Source organism: Salmo salar, chromosome ssa16 (assembly GCF_905237065.1).
Source record: "Salmo salar chromosome ssa16, Ssal_v3.1, whole genome shotgun sequence".
Taxonomy (NCBI): Eukaryota; Metazoa; Chordata; class Actinopteri; order Salmoniformes; family Salmonidae; genus Salmo; species Salmo salar.
In genome coordinates, this window is record NC_059457.1 from 65,981,730 (window position 1) to 66,000,473 (window position 18,744).

The following is an 18,744-nucleotide window of genomic DNA, read 5'->3' on the forward strand; positions in this document are numbered from 1 at the left end:
CACACAATACCAAATAATGACAAAGTGAAAATAAAAACAGAAATACCTTATTTACATAAGTATAATGACACTTTGCTATGAGACTTGAAATTGACCTCAGGTGCATCCTGTTTCCATTGATCATCCTTGAGCTGTTTCTACAACTTGATTGGAATCCACCTGTGGTAAATTCAATTGATTGGACATGATTTGGAAAGGCATACACCTGTCTATATAAGGTCCCACGGTTGACAATGCATGTCTGAGCAAAAACCAAGCCATGAGGTCGAAGGAATTGTCCGTAGAGCTCCGAGATAGGATTGTGTCGAGGCACAGACCTGGGGAAGGATACCAAAATATTTCTGTAGCATTGGTGGTCCCCAAGAAGACAGTGGCTCCGTCATTCTTAAATGGAAGAAGTTTGGAACCACCAAGACTCTTCCTAGAGCTGGCCGCCTGGCCACACAGCAATCGGGGGAGAAGGGCCTTGGACAGGGAGGTGACCAAGAACCCGGTGGTCAGTCTGACAGAGCTCCAGAGTTCCTCTGTGGAGATGGGGGAACCTTCCAGAAGGACAACCATCTCTGCAGCACTCCACCAATCAGGCTTTTATGGTAGAGTGGCCAGACGGAAATCTAAACCTGTTTTTGCTATGTCATTATGGGGTATTTTGTGTAGATTGATGAGAGGGGGGGAATCAATCAATTTTAGAATAAGTCCGGAACGTAACAAAATGTGGAACAAAAAGTCAATTGGTCTGAATACTTTCGAATGCGCTGTATAGCAGGATATCTCTTGATTCCTTTCTGATGTGTGTGTGTGTGTGTGTGTGTGTGTGTGTGTGTGTGTGTGTGTGTGTGTGTGTGTGTGTGTGTGTGTGTGTGTGTGTGTGTGTGTGTGTGTGTGTGTGTGTGTGTGTGTGTGTGTGTGTGTGTGTGTGTGTGTGTGTGTGTGTCTCTGTCTGTCTGTCTGTCTTACAGGTCGAGCTGGTGTGAAGCAGCCCCGTAACCAGCCAAGGTTCTTCACCATGGAGGGAGATGAAGAAGAGAGCATGAGTGAGTTGCCCCCCCCCCATTTCACCACACTGGTCCCTCTACTTGCAGTCATGTTGATTTGCTTGTGAAGTGCTTACACATACTAATAGTAAAATATCCCTAGTTGTGCAAAACTATTTACTCGGTTATATGTTTTCAAGTTGGATACTGTTACCAATAACACCATATTATTGGAAGGAATCCAGGGAGGAGAATTGTAGGCCTATAGATGTATTAAATCTCCTCTTCCTGATTTTGTTTTTGTAGGATTGACCTTGAGAACGTGTCATCAGACTGGGTTTCCTGGCTCAGGAGGGTAGGATCAGAGTTTAAATCTCCCATTCAGGGGGAGATGAGGGGATATCTCCTGCGTTATTTCAGACCATTTTAAGAGACAGATTCTAAGCTTGACCCCCTGGTCCTCTTCTCAAAGCTTCTAAAGCCCCACGGAATACCTCCTCTAAGTTCTGAGAGCAGTTATAGTTCAGCCTTAAACTGCCTGCAACAAGCCTGGGAGGGTTATTGAGGAAAGGGTGCTCTTTCTATAGTCAAAATACAGGGTTTGGCAACAAAACATTTTTTTTCCAAGCCCAATGAGGCTTTTTCATGTTGTAAGGTACATAGAGGGAGAGGGGCTGTATGTGTCTATGCCCACAGTATGGAGCAGATGTTGAATTCAGTGCTTTGGCTGGCAGTGCTTTTTCCGCCAGGAACATCATGCAGATCCCATTACACACTTGACAGTTATGATGTTAGGACATGTTATGTGTTAGGACAACCCTAATCCTCCCGCTTCCCTATTACACCAAGCCCAACCCAGACGGGAGCTCGCTTGGATTACTGTGTTGGTCAGGGACGTCCTCGCTGCAGGGAGGGTTGTTGGCAGGCCGACGGGCAGACGTTGCCAAGGTTACTCGAGGGCTTTCTGGTGGATGTGTTTGTGTGTATGTGTGTCTGGGTCAGAACTGAGCATGGTTGGCGACGGACAGTGTTGTCGTGGCGTGGTCAATCACAATGCTCTGTTAAAAAAATCTCTTTCCCAACAGGGTTGTAATCACTACTCCCCTCTTGTTGTGCAGGGCGTTAGCCGCATTGTGTTTTTTACACTGTTTATATTTTCTCTTGCATGCTTGTTATTTACTTTACCACAACCACCAGCCTAGTCATTAAAAATAATATGATATATATACTTTGTAAACTTTGTTTTAGAAAATTATGATATACAGCTTGGTCCAGAGCTAAGTAAAATGAAAATAAAATTATTATTTGAATACATTTTTGACTGCAGTGGTGCATGAAAATCCCAGAAAACACTTTGTTTGTCTCTTTGCACGTCCGTTTTGGGAGGTGGCGATATCCTTATTTTGTCCCTCTTCTTTCCAAGCACCGTGGTCGCTACCTTCTTCTCTCCTCCTGCATTTTGTACAAGGATGTATTTAATCCCTGAGCGCCGAAAGGAGTAACCTATCGAGCTTTTGCTGGAGGATGTTATAAATGAAAATTTACACCAAGTTCCATCAGCTTTATAATCAGGACGTGGCGATATGTGTTCCCTCAACCACAGCTACACCTAATTTATTGATACCATGATTAATACAAGCCTTACAGTTTAATTGGTCATGCAGTCCTTCACAGGACATTTCTAGAAGTTTTGAGCCTGTTCTTCAATAACGCAGATGAATAGAATCACACTGAAATGTTTAGACATTTTGGTGGGGTTACTTTTATATTTACACTGACTATGTCTTTGGTAGTGCTTATTCTGAAAAATACAGAAATAAACAATGACGATTTTCCTCAGAAATCTGTCCTTTCATCAAGTTTTTTTCAGGCCCCCCTTTGATTGTATTGAAGGCTAATGTTGATACTAATATTATTGTGTATTTAACATACACTGTTTTCTGTAATGACTACTTATGACTCTTTGAAAATCTAACATACAAAGGAACACACATCACTTGTCCAGTTACAAAGAGAGATAAAGGAAGCTATAAATTTTACATTTACAAGATCCTGCAACGAAGGCGTTGTAAGTTACTCATTCTGGGCACCGCAGGTTCCAGCAGCACCGACGTTAAGGAAAACCGCAACCTGGACAACGTGGTCTCCTCCTCCAAGGAGGGGTTGGGGGGTGAGGGGGCAGCTCACCTCCCTAATGGGGGCACTGCAGGTTGTGGAGGGGGCAGGAAGCGTCCCTTAGAAGAGGGTAATAACGGGCATCACAATAACAAGTACAGGCCCAAGAAGCGTAAGAAAATGCCCGGGCCCATTCTGCCCAAAAATGCCCTGATGCAGCTGAATGAGATCAAGCCTGGACTGCAGTACAAGCTGCTGTCTCAGACCGGTCCGGTCCACGCGCCCGTGTTCGTCATGACTGTCGAGGTCAATGGGCAGCTGTTCGAGGGCTCCGGCCCCACCAAGAAGAAGGCTAAGCTCAACTCGGCTGAGAAGGCTCTGCGGTCGTTCGTTCAGTTCCCCAACGCCTCCGAGGCGCACATGGCAATGGGTCGGACGCTAACGGTCAACACAGACTTTACCTCCGACCAGGCTGACTTCCCGGACATGTTGTTTAATGGGTTTGAGACCCAGGCCCCTCCGGAGGAGTCTTTCTACCTGGGCTCTAACGGTACCAATGGCTCCTTCAGCTCCCTGGGACTAGTAGAGTACCCCCTGCTAGCGAACTCAGGTACTACCGGCCTGAGTCAGTCCTCGTTAGGCCTACCACCCACCCCCTCCGTCCCAGCCTTTGTCTCCCCCGCTATTGCCAAGAACCCTGTCATGATCCTCAACGAACTACGACCCGGGCTAAAGTACGACTTTGTGTCAGAGAGTGGAGAGAGCCACGCCAAGAACTTTGCCATGTCCGTGGTGGTGGACACACAGACGTTCCAAGGCTCAGGGCGCAATAAGAAGCTGGCCAAGGCCCGGGCGGCGCAGGCTGCTCTCTCTGCCCTCTTTAACATGCAACTGGACCAGACACCGTCCAGACAGCCCATACCCAGAGAGGGCCTGCAACTGCACCTGCCACAGGTAAGAACTACTACTGCTGACACCATGTTCACTAGGAGACTGTTGGATGCCATGCTTGTTTCATATGGTTATTTGAAAAGCTTTACTTTGAATGTATGGCATAGAATAGCACATAGTAAACTCATAATGCAGGACAAACTCCCTCTCCCCATCAAAAATCTTGTGGAGCAGTAGAACAATTGTAGTAGTAAACTCTATCTGGGTGGTTTAACCCCATAAAATAAGAGAGCAGTTGTCAAGATATGTCAGTTTGGTTCATCCTGCATCGCAGGAAGTATTCAGTGTTCACTTCCTATGAACTATTCTCAGTTTAATTGACTTAATGGTTTAACCAGCTCATTATAAGCCTCTGACAGGGCTTAATTGAAAAGGAGACGAGGCTTTGAGAGACAGTGGTGCATTACATCCTTGAATGTTCCACGCTGCATTGTGTACACTCAAATCTATTTACACGTCACTTAATCCCGTACCCCTAATCCCTCCTGCCTGAGATAACGACTGACGAGGCAAGGTAAATTAACTGTAATCTTAATTAACATCAGCTCCTGAATGCTATTCAAACATACCTATTGATTAGACAAGCTGCCTGCTCCGTTGGCCTGTTTTAGAGCAGATCAGTCAATGAAGCGGATGGATGATTTGCGTTGCAGCGTTTAAGCTCCCTGGTGTCTTGTCTGTCACTCATCCCTATCTAAACCCTTTTATCTGCAGTTGGCATGTCTGATCCCTGAAGAAGTAGGCACCTCTAATCTATTATACTGCACTAGCCTGTCTTCTGTTCTGCTACCTGAGCTTCAGTTTGAGAAAGCAGTGTCTCTTAGGGGTACCCTGGATTGTCATTGCCTCTGTGATTTCTAATGTACACATTCATGTGGAGGTTTTGGTTAGATTTTCAATTGATCATAGATGTTTCATCAGAGCTATATGATAAGCCAGAAGGTGATCGTCGTAACGTTTAAACTTCCCCAGGAACGTTCTATTCTGTCTGGGTTTAGTCTCTGGTTTTAAGGCCTCGGTTTTTCTTCTGATGTTATGATGCAGAACCTCGGTATCTCATGCTCTGCTCGGTGGTTGTTTCAGGTTCTAGCTGATGCTGTGTCCGGTCTGGTAGTTGACAAGTTCAGTGAGCTGACGGATAACTTCACATCCCCTCACGCACGACGGAAAGTCCTAGCAGGCATTGTCATGACAACAGGTACTGTTAGAATAACTTAATTTTTTTACTTCAACCTGATTGTTAATCTCTGACTCTCTGTCAAATCGAGAGAGCCCCGCTGGTGCTGCATGGATCACAACGGGGGGTTTCATTAGAGACTAATCACAAAAGATGTTTGCGTAATTTACATTGTAGATTAGGTATCAATTCACATTTCCTAGTTGATTTTATCACTGCATCATGAAACAAGAGGAACAAATGATATACTGTATTGATTAGACTATGTCGTTTATATACCATTTTAAACCATTTTTGTCTCACAATCCACACATCCCACACAGGCACCGATGTCAAGGAGGCACAAGTGATCTGTGTTTCCACGGGGACCAAGTGTATTAACGGCGAGTACATGAGCGACCGCGGTCTGGCTTTGAATGACTGCCATGCTGAGATCATTGCTCGTCGTTCCCTCCTTAGGTACCTGTACGCACAGCTCGAACACTTCCTCAGGTAAGTCACTGTAACCACGGAGACTGGGTTAGTAGAAACTGACTGGTCAACAAGACAAAAAAAAAAGACATTTTACTGGAAGAAACAAATGCCAATGTAGAGAAACGGTTACCCTTTTCTTACCACGCGTTTGTCTGTCCGTCTGTCCGTCTGCCATAGTAACAACAGAGAGGAGCAGCAGAAGTCGATATTCACAAGGTGTGAGAACAAGCAGGGCTTCCGTCTAAAGGACAACGTGCAGTTCCACCTGTACATCAGCACGTCGCCCTGCGGAGACGCACGCATTTTCTCACCCCACGAGGCTGCCTTTGAGGGTGAGACTTCTCCCTAGGTGGCTCTTCTTCTTCTTCATTTTAAAAATGCTGCTTCTTCTTTTAAGGCTTATTTCCTTTTCATTTCGTCCACAGATCAGGGAGACAGGCACCCTAACAGGAAAGCTCGTGGTCAGCTGAGGACCAAGATAGAGTCTGGGGAGGGGACCATCCCTGTGAAAGTCAGTAACACCATCCAGACCTGGGACGGTGTACTGCAGGGAGAGAGGCTGCTCACCATGTCCTGCAGTGACAAGATCGCCAGGTCTGTATCTCTCTTTGACACCACTCCTTTTTGCTATGTCTACAGTTCAACAACCAGTCAAACTGTGACCATACAGAAGTTGTCTAGTCGTTTTCATGAAATGAAAATGTACATGTGATATTCATTAAAAACACCAACAATGTAAATCTACCATTTATGCCATTATTGTGAACTTTGTCCGACTTTTCACAAGTCAGAGATAGCCGCAAAGGCTTTTGCTTGAGCAAATCACATGAACAGAAAAAGCCCAGAGAACAAGCCCCGAATGAACAATCTAACAAACTTTACTGAGATCTAAAGTGTGTAATCAACAATATTGTTCATGATTACACACCTGCAGTTTGACGAGCTGTTACAGTTGCTAGGGCACTCCCAGCAGGGATGCCATTTCCGTGGAGATTAATCAAAGGGCTAATCACGGCTCCAGCATAATCACACCTGTAGCACTGCTCTGTTGGCAGAGTGATACACAAGTGATTGGGACTTGAGAAAGGGTAGCTAGCCTGAGGAATGCACTAATCAGAATCATCTGAATAGCATCTGACTCCAGGCAATAAACACCCTTCATCACTAAAAGTGGAGCTTAATGTTCGAAAAATAGGAAATGTCCAACAGAGAGGCTATTACATATTATTTTCTTCAACCCGGGTTGCATTATCAGGTGGACAAAAACCGGGTACAAGTAGACATTTTCAAATTCAACCTCCGCGTTCAGATTGATCAAAATGTTCAGGTTAAAATCCGAAATGTCGAGAGTTTTTGAACTTAGACTTGGGTCTTATTCGTATCTTGCGCTCAGGAACGTCTGTGCTTTGTGGTGGTGAGACTCAAAAGGTCATGTGACTCAAAAAGCAGTGCCTCCCTATGAACACCACCTCTCACTGCCGCCCTTCTCTCAGGTGGAACGTAGTTGGGATCCAGGGCTCTCTGATGTGTTACTTCACAGAGCCCATCTACTTCTCCAGCATTATCCTGGGCAGCTTGTACCACGCAGACCACCTCTCCAGAGCCATGTACCAGAGAATCGCTGACATTGAGGACCTGCCTCAGACGTTCAACCTCAACCGGCCACTTCTGAGCGGTAAGGGGTCTGGCTGTCGTCCTACTCGTCCTACATCCTGCTCCCACTTTGTTTATGTCAGACAGCAGCCCCTGGATTGTCCTGAAAAACATACAGTACCAGTCAAAAGTTTGGACACACCTACTCATTCAATTGTTTTTCTTTATTTGTTCTATTTTCTACATTGTAGAATAATAGTGAAGACATCAAACCTATGAAAGAACACATATGGATTCATATAGCCCTTACACTGCCTGGAGGTGTGTTGGTCATTGTCCTGTTGAAAAACAAATGATAGTCCCACTAAGCGCTAACCAGATAGGATGGTGTATCGCTGCAGAATGCTGTGGTAGCCATGCTGGTTAAGTGTGCCTTGAATTCTAAATAAATCACTAACAATGTCACCAGCAAAGCACCCCCACACCATCACACCCCCTCCTCCATGGTTCACGGTGGGAACTACTGTACACATGCAGAGATCATCCGTTCACCTAGAAATGGTGGTTGGAACCAAAAATCTAAAACATTTCCATTGCTCGTGTTTCTTGGCCCAAGCAAGTCTCTTCTTATTATTGGTGTCCTTTAGTAGTGGTTTCTTTGCAGCAATTCGACTATGAAGGCCTGATTCATGCAGTCTCCTCTGAACAGTTGATGTTGAGATGTGTCTGTTACTTGAACTCTGTGAAGCATTTATTTGCGCTGCCATTTCTGAGGCTGGTAACTCTAATGAACTTATCCTCTGCAGCAGAGGTACTGTAACTCTGGGTCTTCCTTTCCTGTGGCGGTCCTCATGAGAACCAGTTTCATCATAGCGCTTGAGTGTTTTTGCGACTGCACTGAAATTTTCCACATTGACTGACCTTCGTGTCTTAAAGTAATGATGGACTGTCGTTTCTCTTTGCTTATTTGAGCTGTTCTTGCCATAATATTGACTTGATCTTTTACCAAATAGGGCTATCTTCTGTATACCACCCCTACCTTGTTACAGCACAACTGATTGGTTCAAAGACATTAAGAAGGAAACAAATTCCACAAAATAACTTTTAACAAGGCACACCTGTTAATTGAAATGCATTCCAGGTGACTACCTCAAGAAGCTGGTTGAGAGAATGCCAAGTGTGCAAAGCTGTCATCAAGGCACAGGGTGGCTACTTTGAAGAATCTCAAATATAAAATTACTACATGATTCCATGTGTTATTTCATAGTTTTGATGTCTTCACTATTATTCTACAATGTATAAAATAGTAAAAAATTAAGAATAACCCTTGAATGAGGAGGTGTGTCCAAACTTTTGACTGGTACTATATATCTCACAAAGGAATCTTTTTATGTCACTTTCTCTTCTCTGCAGGAATAAGCAACGCAGAAGCACGGCAACCGGGTAAAGCTCCTAACTTCAGTGTGAACTGGGCTGTGGGAGACCAGGGGTTAGAGGTTATCAACGCCATGACAGGCAAGGACGACTTGGGACGGCCCTCGAGGCTCTGCAAGCACGCCCTCTACAGCCGCTGGGTGCGCCTATACTGCAAGGTAGGCTACTTAACCCGCACAACACCTTATATACTCTCAGGTAGCTGTAGCTGTGCGTGGCTGGGTAGTTGAGACGTATTATGTTCCAAGAACTCCATTTAAAAGGTTTAACATTCTGTTTGTTCACTTGATTGTTGAATCATTTCTTACTGTGTTTTTTGTTCTTGTCCAATTAAAACCTCTCCCTTCCTGCCTTTTTAGCTTTCACAGACTCTGAGAATCAAAGGTGCCAAACCCAGCTTGTACCATGACGCCAAACAGGCAGCGATGGAGTACCATGCTGCCAAGCAGACTCTGACCAAGGAGTTCCACAAGGCAGGACTGGGAGCCTGGGTCAAGAAGCCTATCGAACAGGACCAGTTCTCACTCCAGTCCTGAGTGGATTGTTTTCGTAGAAATAGAATGGCTGTGTTGTTCTAAAATGTGTATGGTTGTTGTCACGGGAGGAAGAGGAGGCTCAGATGAAGATACTACTCCTACCAGCTGTTTCGACTTTATTTGTTCCGTGTGTGGATGACGCTCACCCAACCCCTTGTTCCCTCTCCCGATCACTCCACTTTTCACCGTTGAGACATTGAATTTGGTTGAATTTTGTCTTGTTGTTTTTCCTCAATGACTCACTGTAAAGCCTTGTTTTCATTATTGTTGGCGTCAACAGAATGATTGTTATTGATGTTTTGTTAGTTTAATGTTGTTTATTCCACTTACACTAGTAACCTAACACGTGACATATGACAGCTGTACAACTGGAAACCTGGGATTTTTTAAACGGATTTTGTTGATTACATTTTATAAATCAATACATGCAAAAATCAACTGAAATCAGTTGGCTATCTACAGACAAACCTTGTCTACACTCACTGTATGATTATGCCAAATATATAGAAAGCGTTCAAGCTTACCTCCCAGTAGTGGTCATAACAATAACTATTTTGCTGTCTTTTTCCTAAGTATTAGTGTTGTGCCCGTTCCTCTTGTCTTGAAGGCTGATGTCCTCTCTTGCACTTTTCATGTGCAGTCTTTTCTTCGTTTCTGCTGTGAGATGTAAAGCATTGCACTGTCTGAGGACGATATGTTTGTTTGTTTTTGAATAGTGATAGATACGTGTGTTTTTTGATTCCAAAAATTTGATTGAGAATGCTTTCTGATAATGACATGTTTTATCTAAGTCTATCTGAAGTAGGCCTAATTAACTGCTGAAAAATATTTGATTCCTTTTTCCCTTTACAGTGAATGGCATAAATTATACTAAAGTGCATATGGCCTTTGAAACGTACATTTTTATGGAAAGATATTCTTGCAGCGCGGTTATTTGCTATGCAATTGCAGAATGGCTCACACTCTAGTGGTTGCCAGACAGATGCAGTGGACTTTATGTACTGCTTTTTATTTGAACACACAGACAACATTTTGCTATCATCATGTAGCATTTGTTGGGAGCTTGACAAAAAAAACGACTGAAATTATTTTAGCTCATATTTAGCCATGACTGTTGAGGTAACTTGAGCTAATTTTATTTGTCTGTCATCATAAGCCTTACCTCACCAAAGATTATTTTTATTTGCTTTTTATTTCTTTAATCTGTAATGTTTGTTTGAACAAAGTTTCTGGTCACTTCATTTTGATTGCTGTGTTTTATACTGCTCAATGTCATCTCTGTGGACTATTTATTTTAAATGAATTGAAATGGATCCTTGTTTTAATGTAGCAATTTAAAAGTATGAAACTGTAGATCATTTTGACCTGTTCTGTGTCGTTTTTAACAATTAACATGTTACCAAAAAAAGAAAATATACCCAAAATGTATTTCTAACAGGCTCGGAAATGTTCATGTACAGTACTTTATCTAAGTATACTCATTGGAATCAGACAACTCTCGTGAAAAAGCCCATTTTGTAATTTTCCCCCCTTCTGTGTTGTCACACTTCTCATCCGCACTTGGCATGTTTTCTTATTTGTTTATTTTGAATAGAGTTGTAAGAATCCACAACAATCAAGGCAATTGCAGTTTTTGAAAGGGGACCAAGCACAACTTGTGATGTTTAAAAAAAACAACAAAAAAAACACTTGAACTGCATCAGTAGTGAATGGCTGGTTAACCATTGTGAATAACTTTTGATCACTCCCTCCCAACCTTTGGGTGCTATGAGGGGTCTGCTCTACGTATGTTTGCTTTCTCTGACCAAGTTTTGAGCGTTGACTGTGAACTTTGACCGGGTCTTTTGCCGTCCTGTAGTGGTTCATGCACCGTTTGATTGATGTGCCCAGTCCACTGTAGTCTCTAGAATAAGGACCCTAATGCATGAGCTCTCGCTATAAAGCATGAGGAAAAAATCAAATAAAACAAACCAGATAAACAAAAATCATACATGTAGAAAATGAGAAAAGACCTATAAATGAGAAATATAATAAACGGTAACATAGGTAGATGTTGTATATAGTTGTCTTTATTTCCTACACTATTTGCTGCCAAGTTCACTGCATTAAGTAATTTCTTATTTTTATTTTTTTTTTAAATATATATATATATATATTGACAATACAATACTTTTAAAACATGTAACAGAAATGTATGAAAAGTAAAAAGTGGCACTATGATGATTATATAGAAAATAGTGTAATAGCAATGGTGTTAACACAATGCTAGGCAGCTGCTCTGTTTGCATTAAACTGTCCAGTGAAAATCAAAATTTAAAAGCTTATATTCTGTTTGCTCATACCCAAATAATGATGTTGACTCGTCCTTTACTTGTAGTTGTGGACAAATAATACATTTGAGAAAACCCACTCAGTTAAACCCCATCTCAAAAAATGCTTGAAATTTGCTTGGAGAATGATATCATCCTCCTTGGCCGGGACAGGCCTGTCTGTGATTGGTCCAGCAGCTCTTTCCTTTTTACCCCCAAATTCTCTGGTGGGGAGAAGGAGTGTTAGCAAACAGGACAAAGCCTATACAACTATCTCGCCAGTCACTTCTATTTCAAATGTTGTGGTTTGTAAGAGTTGGCCTGCTGGCTGTTTAGAAGCAGTAAACTAGTATGCTAACGTTATCTATCGAGACTAACTTAGCTAGCTGTCTAGCCAACAAGAAAGCCAGCCAAAGTAGATCCTCCACACAACAACCATCTCGTCGTCCCCTTCTATTTTAAATCCTGTGGTTTGTAGTTAAATGTTGGATGTCAATGGGGAAACATAGTTTGCTGTGATTGACTGATATATGTAGCAGCAGTTAGCTAGCTAATTTACAGTAGCGCCTAGAAACCACAAACAAAAATACAGGAATAATGAAAGCAATGGACGGAAACGACTCACGCTTGTGAAATAATCACTGCTGTTATAGTAAAGTGACCTAGTAGTTCCATCATATTTCCAAATCCTGAACATCCATACTAGCTATTTGGGGGGGAAGGGTTAGCCCTGCTAGGCTGTGTGCAGCCCTGCCCCATATGGATTTGGTAGCTACTTTTTATATCCAAGTGTATGCTTTTTGTTGTTGTTGCCCAAACCACTCTGTTGTTTCCACTCAGGCCAAGCAGGGGCACATAGAAAATCAGCTTTTTAACATCCTTAATTATCATCTATTTCGTTCATATTTTAATTGAAGGTGGACTCAGCGATATGACATAGATGCAGAAAGTAAACTGCATAATGGGTCAATTTCTGCAACAACTAAAAGCGTTGAAGCGCGAGGTTCAATTTCTCCGCTGTTTTGGTCCTGTGGCTACCACGCTATACGCAGTGTGAAGCGAACCCGTGCACAAGCGCAGATACTGTGTGAGAGCGAAGTGTTGCATCTCGCTCATCTCAATATCTCCAGTTCTGCTTGTGGCAACGTCATTTCATTGGGTCTACCTTTAATTTTAGGTAAATATTTCATAGAAATCTGGAACGCAGGACGGAGACTTTAAATGTTATCTGGACAATCCCTTACACTATCTCCACATGAGGTGGTGCAGGGATGTTACTTTGTGTCATATCAGCCTCTTGCACCTGTGCTACATGAGAGCCAGATAATCTCCGCGTGGATTACCTGTCCTCTCTGCCTCAACAGGGAGCAAAACAAACAGAAAATAGAGCGAGAGAGACCTTCTCAATAATCAGGTTCCATGCCAATTCCGATTGTTGACACCTTTCTAAAAATAATTGACCAAATACAAAACAACAAAAAAGATTTGTTAGATGGAAATGTGGCAAATATGTTTGTTTTTTTGCCCATTACAGTTGTAAGAAATTAATGAATGAATGAAATTGACAAATGAAAGAATGATGCTGGGAAGTGGCTATGTGTCAAGGGGAAGTGGGATTAGTGGAGAGTGCTCTTCATGCTTTCCCCACTTTCATGTTTTATCTGCAAATTATGTTTCAGGAAGTTAAGTCTCTAAAAGGTGAAAAATAAAACGGTTCTCCGTCCATGACCTTGACAGATGTGACTGCTGGGAGATTTGTTGTAGCCCTCTCCTGTCTATTTCAGTTCATAGTATTGTAGAGACAATTCTCCAAAGTCCAAAACGATACATCAAGTTATATTATTGTAAAAGACAATACTCTTCAGTTAACAAATGTAAATATGCAGTATTATTTGGTTGTAGAATACGGTCAAAATGGAAGCTACTTTCTTGGCTTTCCAATAATATTGTGTCTATTAAATTGCATGACATTGATAATACAACATGGACATAAACTTACGTTCATATAGCTTCAATTTATTTTTGTTATACCTTGTGCATACTTTTGTAACACCCCCCCCCCCTTTATTTCCCACCTCCTGACTTGGATACAGTAGTGGTCCATCCTATTGAACATCTTTTTCATTTATCACAGCTCATTTGCCCTGACGATGATGATCAACCTCCATTACCCACCTAATGGAGCGGTGGACCCAACGTACATCCAGCACTAGTCCTTAACAGATGGTAAGGAAACAGACAGAACTCTACATCAGCAGTGTTTATCCTCCCCTCTTAGCCCCAGCCCCATGCACTGCACAATAAAAACTAAACTTGAGTTCCTAACAACATTCAGTTCCTATAGCAGCATTCCTAACAGCAGAAAGACATCCTCATCAGCAGTATAACACCCGCACTATAACCATACTGCTGTGTTGGCCTAATGTTAGTTTTGGGAGCATCTCATTCTCAACTGCAAATAGTGGTGATACAATGCTGACTTATATACAGTACGTTAGTCATTGGTCAGCAAAAGAGAAAGCTACAACAGAATGAACCAGTGTGCCATGCAAATAGCCTTAGAATAGATATCAGATGGCACATTACACGTTGCTTAGTTGTTTATTTCGTAGAATAAGTCTCCTGAGACTTGGAAGAACCGCAGAACAGAAGCCAATGCCATGCTTTCTGCTGAGGCTGCAGAAGGAAACACATTTCTACCATCAGGCCACATGAAACAGATGCCACCAAACTGTTTCATTTAAAACACAAGGACAGCATTAAAAGCTCTTTACATTAATTAACTGACACAAACTGAAGATAGGCGACTTGCAGTAGAAACAATAAACTACAATAAAAAACCTGCATCATTTAAAAAAAGATTATACAATCCCCAAGTACGTTTTTTTTTTACAAAGAAGGATGCCAAATTCTACGTTGCAGAGCTGACCGTGGCATGAGGTGATGTGAATGTCAGCTTTTGGCATTTGAAATCAGGAGGCAATTGTTTGGCGACATTACGTGGCATTTAACTACATTTCAGATAACAACATGAGGTTAATTAACTAGTTCTTTGCAAAATATCTTACACTTTTAGAAGTGTCAAAGTAAATATTTATTGAGACAACATTGTTTTCCTCGAAATTTGAAGACATTTATTTATATGGCTGGTGGTAATGGTGGTTATCCAATATCCAGTATCCACTTTGCTCACAGGTATCATTCTATAGGGACCACCCATCTACCATGAATCATTAATCTAAGGCTGCGTTTACACAGGCAGCCCAGTTCGGATCTAATTCAGATTTGTTTTCACTAATTTGTCTTTTGATCAATCAGATCAGCTCGGTTCTATCCCAACAATATCAGAATTGGGCTGCCTGTGTAAACACAGCCTTATGTCAACAGGATTGGGCTACCTGTGTAAACACAGCCTTATGTCAACAGGATTCACACTAGTTCAAGGCTTAAATTTCCATTAAAATATTCTGCTTGGTGGACTTGATGTACAGTATGTGGGGACAGTGAGTAGCCATGGAGGCTCTTCGGATGGTTCTATTCCAACACTATGTATTTCCATATGGTATAGGGAAGGGATGACCTTTCCTTATTGCCTGTATGAACTCCAGTCTACCTTCCACAGGGAGGCAGGTGATGCCTAGAATGAATAAGGCCTACAGAAATTCTCTAGCTGAATTTGAAAGCCTCACAGCATTCACACATACTCTAGGGATAACATATGGTATTTCTTAGATGGTTCAGCTATATCCAATAGTCTCAAGTGGTTGTTTACTGTATCTGACCACTGTTTTTTTCATCACCACATTGGCCAATAAGGGAGACATCAGGTAATGTACAATATTCATATTTTTTTGCCTGCCAAAAGAATAATTAAAAAACAGACCGTCTGTTTATTCACGAGTATACTGTATGGGTGATAGTGTGGCGGCTAAGATTTGCATTTTGACCTTCTTGAGACAATTACAGGCTTGCCCTTTCTCCAGTGTGGCTGTCCAGTGACGGGAGAAAGACATCAAATGCCACCAGCTTGCACCAGCTCGTGTGTAAGAGGTTGACAGATATCCTTTTAGTCTCTTTCTTACTAACATTATTATCTTAGGGCAGAGTGATTTTCAAATGTCCATACTGTGTTTTAGTCTATGAAATTATTGATAAAATTCATACCTAGTAGTCAGTGGAGGCTGCTGAGGGGAGGACGGCTCAAAATAATGGCTGGAAAGGAGCGAATGGAATGGAATCAAACCATTTGTTTGACCAAAAATATAAATGCAACATGTAAGGTGTTGGTCCCATGTTTCCTGAGCTGAAATAAAAGATCCCAGAAATGTTCCATATGCACAAAAAGCTTATTTCTCTCAAATTGTGTGCACAAATTTTGTTTGAATCCCTGTAAGTGAGCACTTCTCCTTTGCCAAGATAATCCGTTCAACTGACAGGTGTGGCATATCAAGAAGCTGATTAAACAGCACTACCATTACACAGGTGCACCTTGTGCTGGGGACAATAAAATGCCACTTTAAAATGTGCAGTTTTGTCACACAACACCATGCCACAAATGTCTCAAGTTTTGAGGAAGTGTGCAATTGGCCTGCTGAATGCAGGAATGTCCACCAAAGCTGTTGCCAGACATAGTACATTTGCAAAGTATTTTACTTTTTCCACATTTTGTTAGGTTACAGCCTTATTCTAAAATGGATGAAATAGTTTTCCCCCCCTCATCAATCTACACACAGTAACCCATAATGACAAAATCTAAAACAGGTTTTTAGAAATTTTAGCAAATTTCAGCAAAGTATTCAGACCCTTTACTCAGTACTTTGTTGGAGCGCCTTTTGCAGTGATTACAGCCTCAAATCTTCTTGGGTATGATGCTACAAGCTTGGCACACCTGTATTTGGGGAGTTTCTCCAATTCTTCTCTGAAGATCCTCTCAAACACTGTCAGGTTGGATGGGAGCGTCAGTGCACAGCTATTTTCAGGTCTCTCCAAAGATGTTTGATTGGGTTCAAGTCCAGGCTCTGGCTGGGCCACTCAAGGACATTCAGAGACTTGTCCCAAAGCCACTCCTGCATTGTCTTGGCTGTGTGCTAAGGGTCGTTGTCCTGTTGGAAGGTGAACCTTTGCCCCAGTCTGAGGTCCTGAACATTTGGGAGCAGGTTTTCATCAAGGATCTCTCTGTACTTTGTTCTGTTTCATCAGACCAGAGAATCTTCTTTCTTATAGTCTGAGAGTCCTTTAGGTGCCTTTTGGCAAACTCCAAGTGGGCTGTTATGTGCCTTTTACTGAGGATTGGCTTCCGTCTGGCCACGCTCCCATAAAGGCTTGATTGGTGGAGTGCTGCAGAGATGGTTGTCCTTCTGGAAGGTTCCCCCATCTCCACAGAGGAACTCTGGAGCTCTGTCAGAGTGACCATCGGGTTCTTGGTCACTTCCCTGACCAAGGCCCTTCTCCCCTGATTGCTCAGTTTGGCCGGGCGGCCAGCTCTAGGAAGAGTCTTGGTGGTTCCAAACTTCTTCCATTTAAGAATGATTTAGGTCACTGTGTTCTTGGGGACCTTCAATGCTGCAGACATGTTTTGGTACCCTTCCCCAGATCTGTGCCTTGACACAATCCTATTTCAGAGCTCTACGGACAATTCTTTTGACCTCATTGCTTGGTTTTTACTCTGACATGCATTGTCAACTGTGGGACTACAGTGAGAGAAAAAAGTATTTGATCCCCTGCTGATTTTGTACGTTTGCCCACTGACAAAGAAATGATCAGTCTATAATTTTAATGGTACGTTTATTTGAACAGTGAGAGACAGAATAACAACAACAAAAATCCAGAAAAATGCCAAAAATGTTATAAATTGATTTGCATTTTAATGAGGGAAATAAGTATTTGACCCCTCTGCAAAACATGACTTAGTACTTGGTGGCAAAACCCTTGTTGGCAATCACAGAGGTCAGACGTTTCTTGTAGTTGGCCACCAGGTTTGCAAACATCTCAGGAGGGATTTTGTCCCACTCCTCTTTGCAGATCTTCTCCAAGTCATTAAGGTTTCGAGGCTGACGTTTGGCAACTCAAACCTTCAGCTCCCTCCACATATTTTCTATGGGATTAAGGTCGGGAGACTGGCTAGGCCACTCCAGGACCTTAATGTGCTTCTTCTTGAGCCACTCCTTTGTTGCCTTGGCTGTGTGTTTTGGGTCATTGTCATGCTGGAATACCCATCCACGACCCATTTTCAATGCCCTGGCTGAGGGAAGGAGGTTCTCACCCAAGATTTGACGGTATATGGCCCCGTCCATCGTCCCTTTGATACGTTGAAATTGTCCTGTCCCCTTAGCAGAAAAACACCCCCAAAGCATAATGTTTCCACCTCCATCTTTGACGGTGGGGATGGTGTTCTTGGGGTCATAGGCAGCATTCCTCCTCCTCCAAACACGGCGAGTTGAGTTGATGCCAAAGAGCTCCATTTTGGTTTCATCTGACCACAACACTTTCACCAGTTGTCCTCTGAATCATTCAGATGTTCATTGGCAAACTTCAGACGGGCATGTATATGTGCTTTCTTGAGCAGCGGGCGCTGCAGGATTTCAGTCCTACACGGCGTAGTGTGTTACCAATTGTTTTCTTGGTGACTATGGTCCCAGCTGCCTTGAGATCATTGACAAGATCCTCCTGTGTAGTTCTGGGCTGATTCCTTACCTTTCTCATGATCATTGCAACTCCACGAGGTGAGATCTTGCATGGAGCCCCAGGCCGAGGGAGATTGACAGTTTTTTTGTGTTTCTTCCATTTGCGAATAATCGCACCAACTGTTGTCACCTTCTCACCAAGCTGCTTGATGATGGTCTTGTAGCACATTCCAGCCTTGTGTAGGTCTACAATCTTGTCCCTGACATCCTTGGAGAGCTCTTTGGTCTTGGCCATGGTGGAGAGTTTGGAATCTGATGGATTGATTGCTTCTGTGGACAGGTGTCTTTTAGACAGGTAACAAATTGAGATTAGGAGCACTCCCTTTAAGAGTGTGCTCCTAATCTCAGCTCGTTACCTGTATAAAAGACACCTGGGAGCCAGAAATCTTTCTGATTGAGAGAGGGTCAAATACTTATTTCCCTCATTAAAATGCAAATCAATTCATAACATTTTTGACATGCGTTTTTCTGGATTTTTTTTTGTTATTCTGTCTCTCA

At 42.6% G+C, this 18,744-nt stretch overlaps 1 protein-coding gene across 7 annotated transcripts in view; it reads left to right on the forward strand.

The window, feature by feature from the left end:
* LOC106574279 (double-stranded RNA-specific editase 1) overlaps positions 1–11,303 on the forward strand; it is a 60,718-nt gene extending 49,415 nt beyond the window's left edge. For 3 of the 7 annotated variants that reach the window (XM_045697588.1, XM_045697591.1, XM_045697592.1), the window contains 9 exons: positions 960–1,034; positions 1,281–4,043; positions 5,124–5,238; positions 5,541–5,709; positions 5,869–6,023; positions 6,117–6,285; positions 7,185–7,366; positions 8,698–8,876; positions 9,078–11,303. In XM_045697588.1, the coding sequence (XP_045553544.1) occupies positions 3,270–4,043; positions 5,124–5,238; positions 5,541–5,709; positions 5,869–6,023; positions 6,117–6,285; positions 7,185–7,366; positions 8,698–8,876; positions 9,078–9,254 (1,920 nt within the window). In that variant the 5' untranslated portion in view covers positions 960–1,034; positions 1,281–3,269 and the 3' untranslated portion in view covers positions 9,255–11,303. The remainder of the gene's footprint in view (positions 1–959; positions 1,035–1,280; positions 4,044–5,123; positions 5,239–5,540; positions 5,710–5,868; positions 6,024–6,116; positions 6,286–7,184; positions 7,367–8,697; positions 8,877–9,077) is intronic. The other 4 variants (XM_014150072.2, XM_014150073.2, XM_045697589.1 and 1 more) reach the window with 3 other exon arrangements.
* Positions 11,304–18,744: the final 7,441 nt, after the last annotated feature.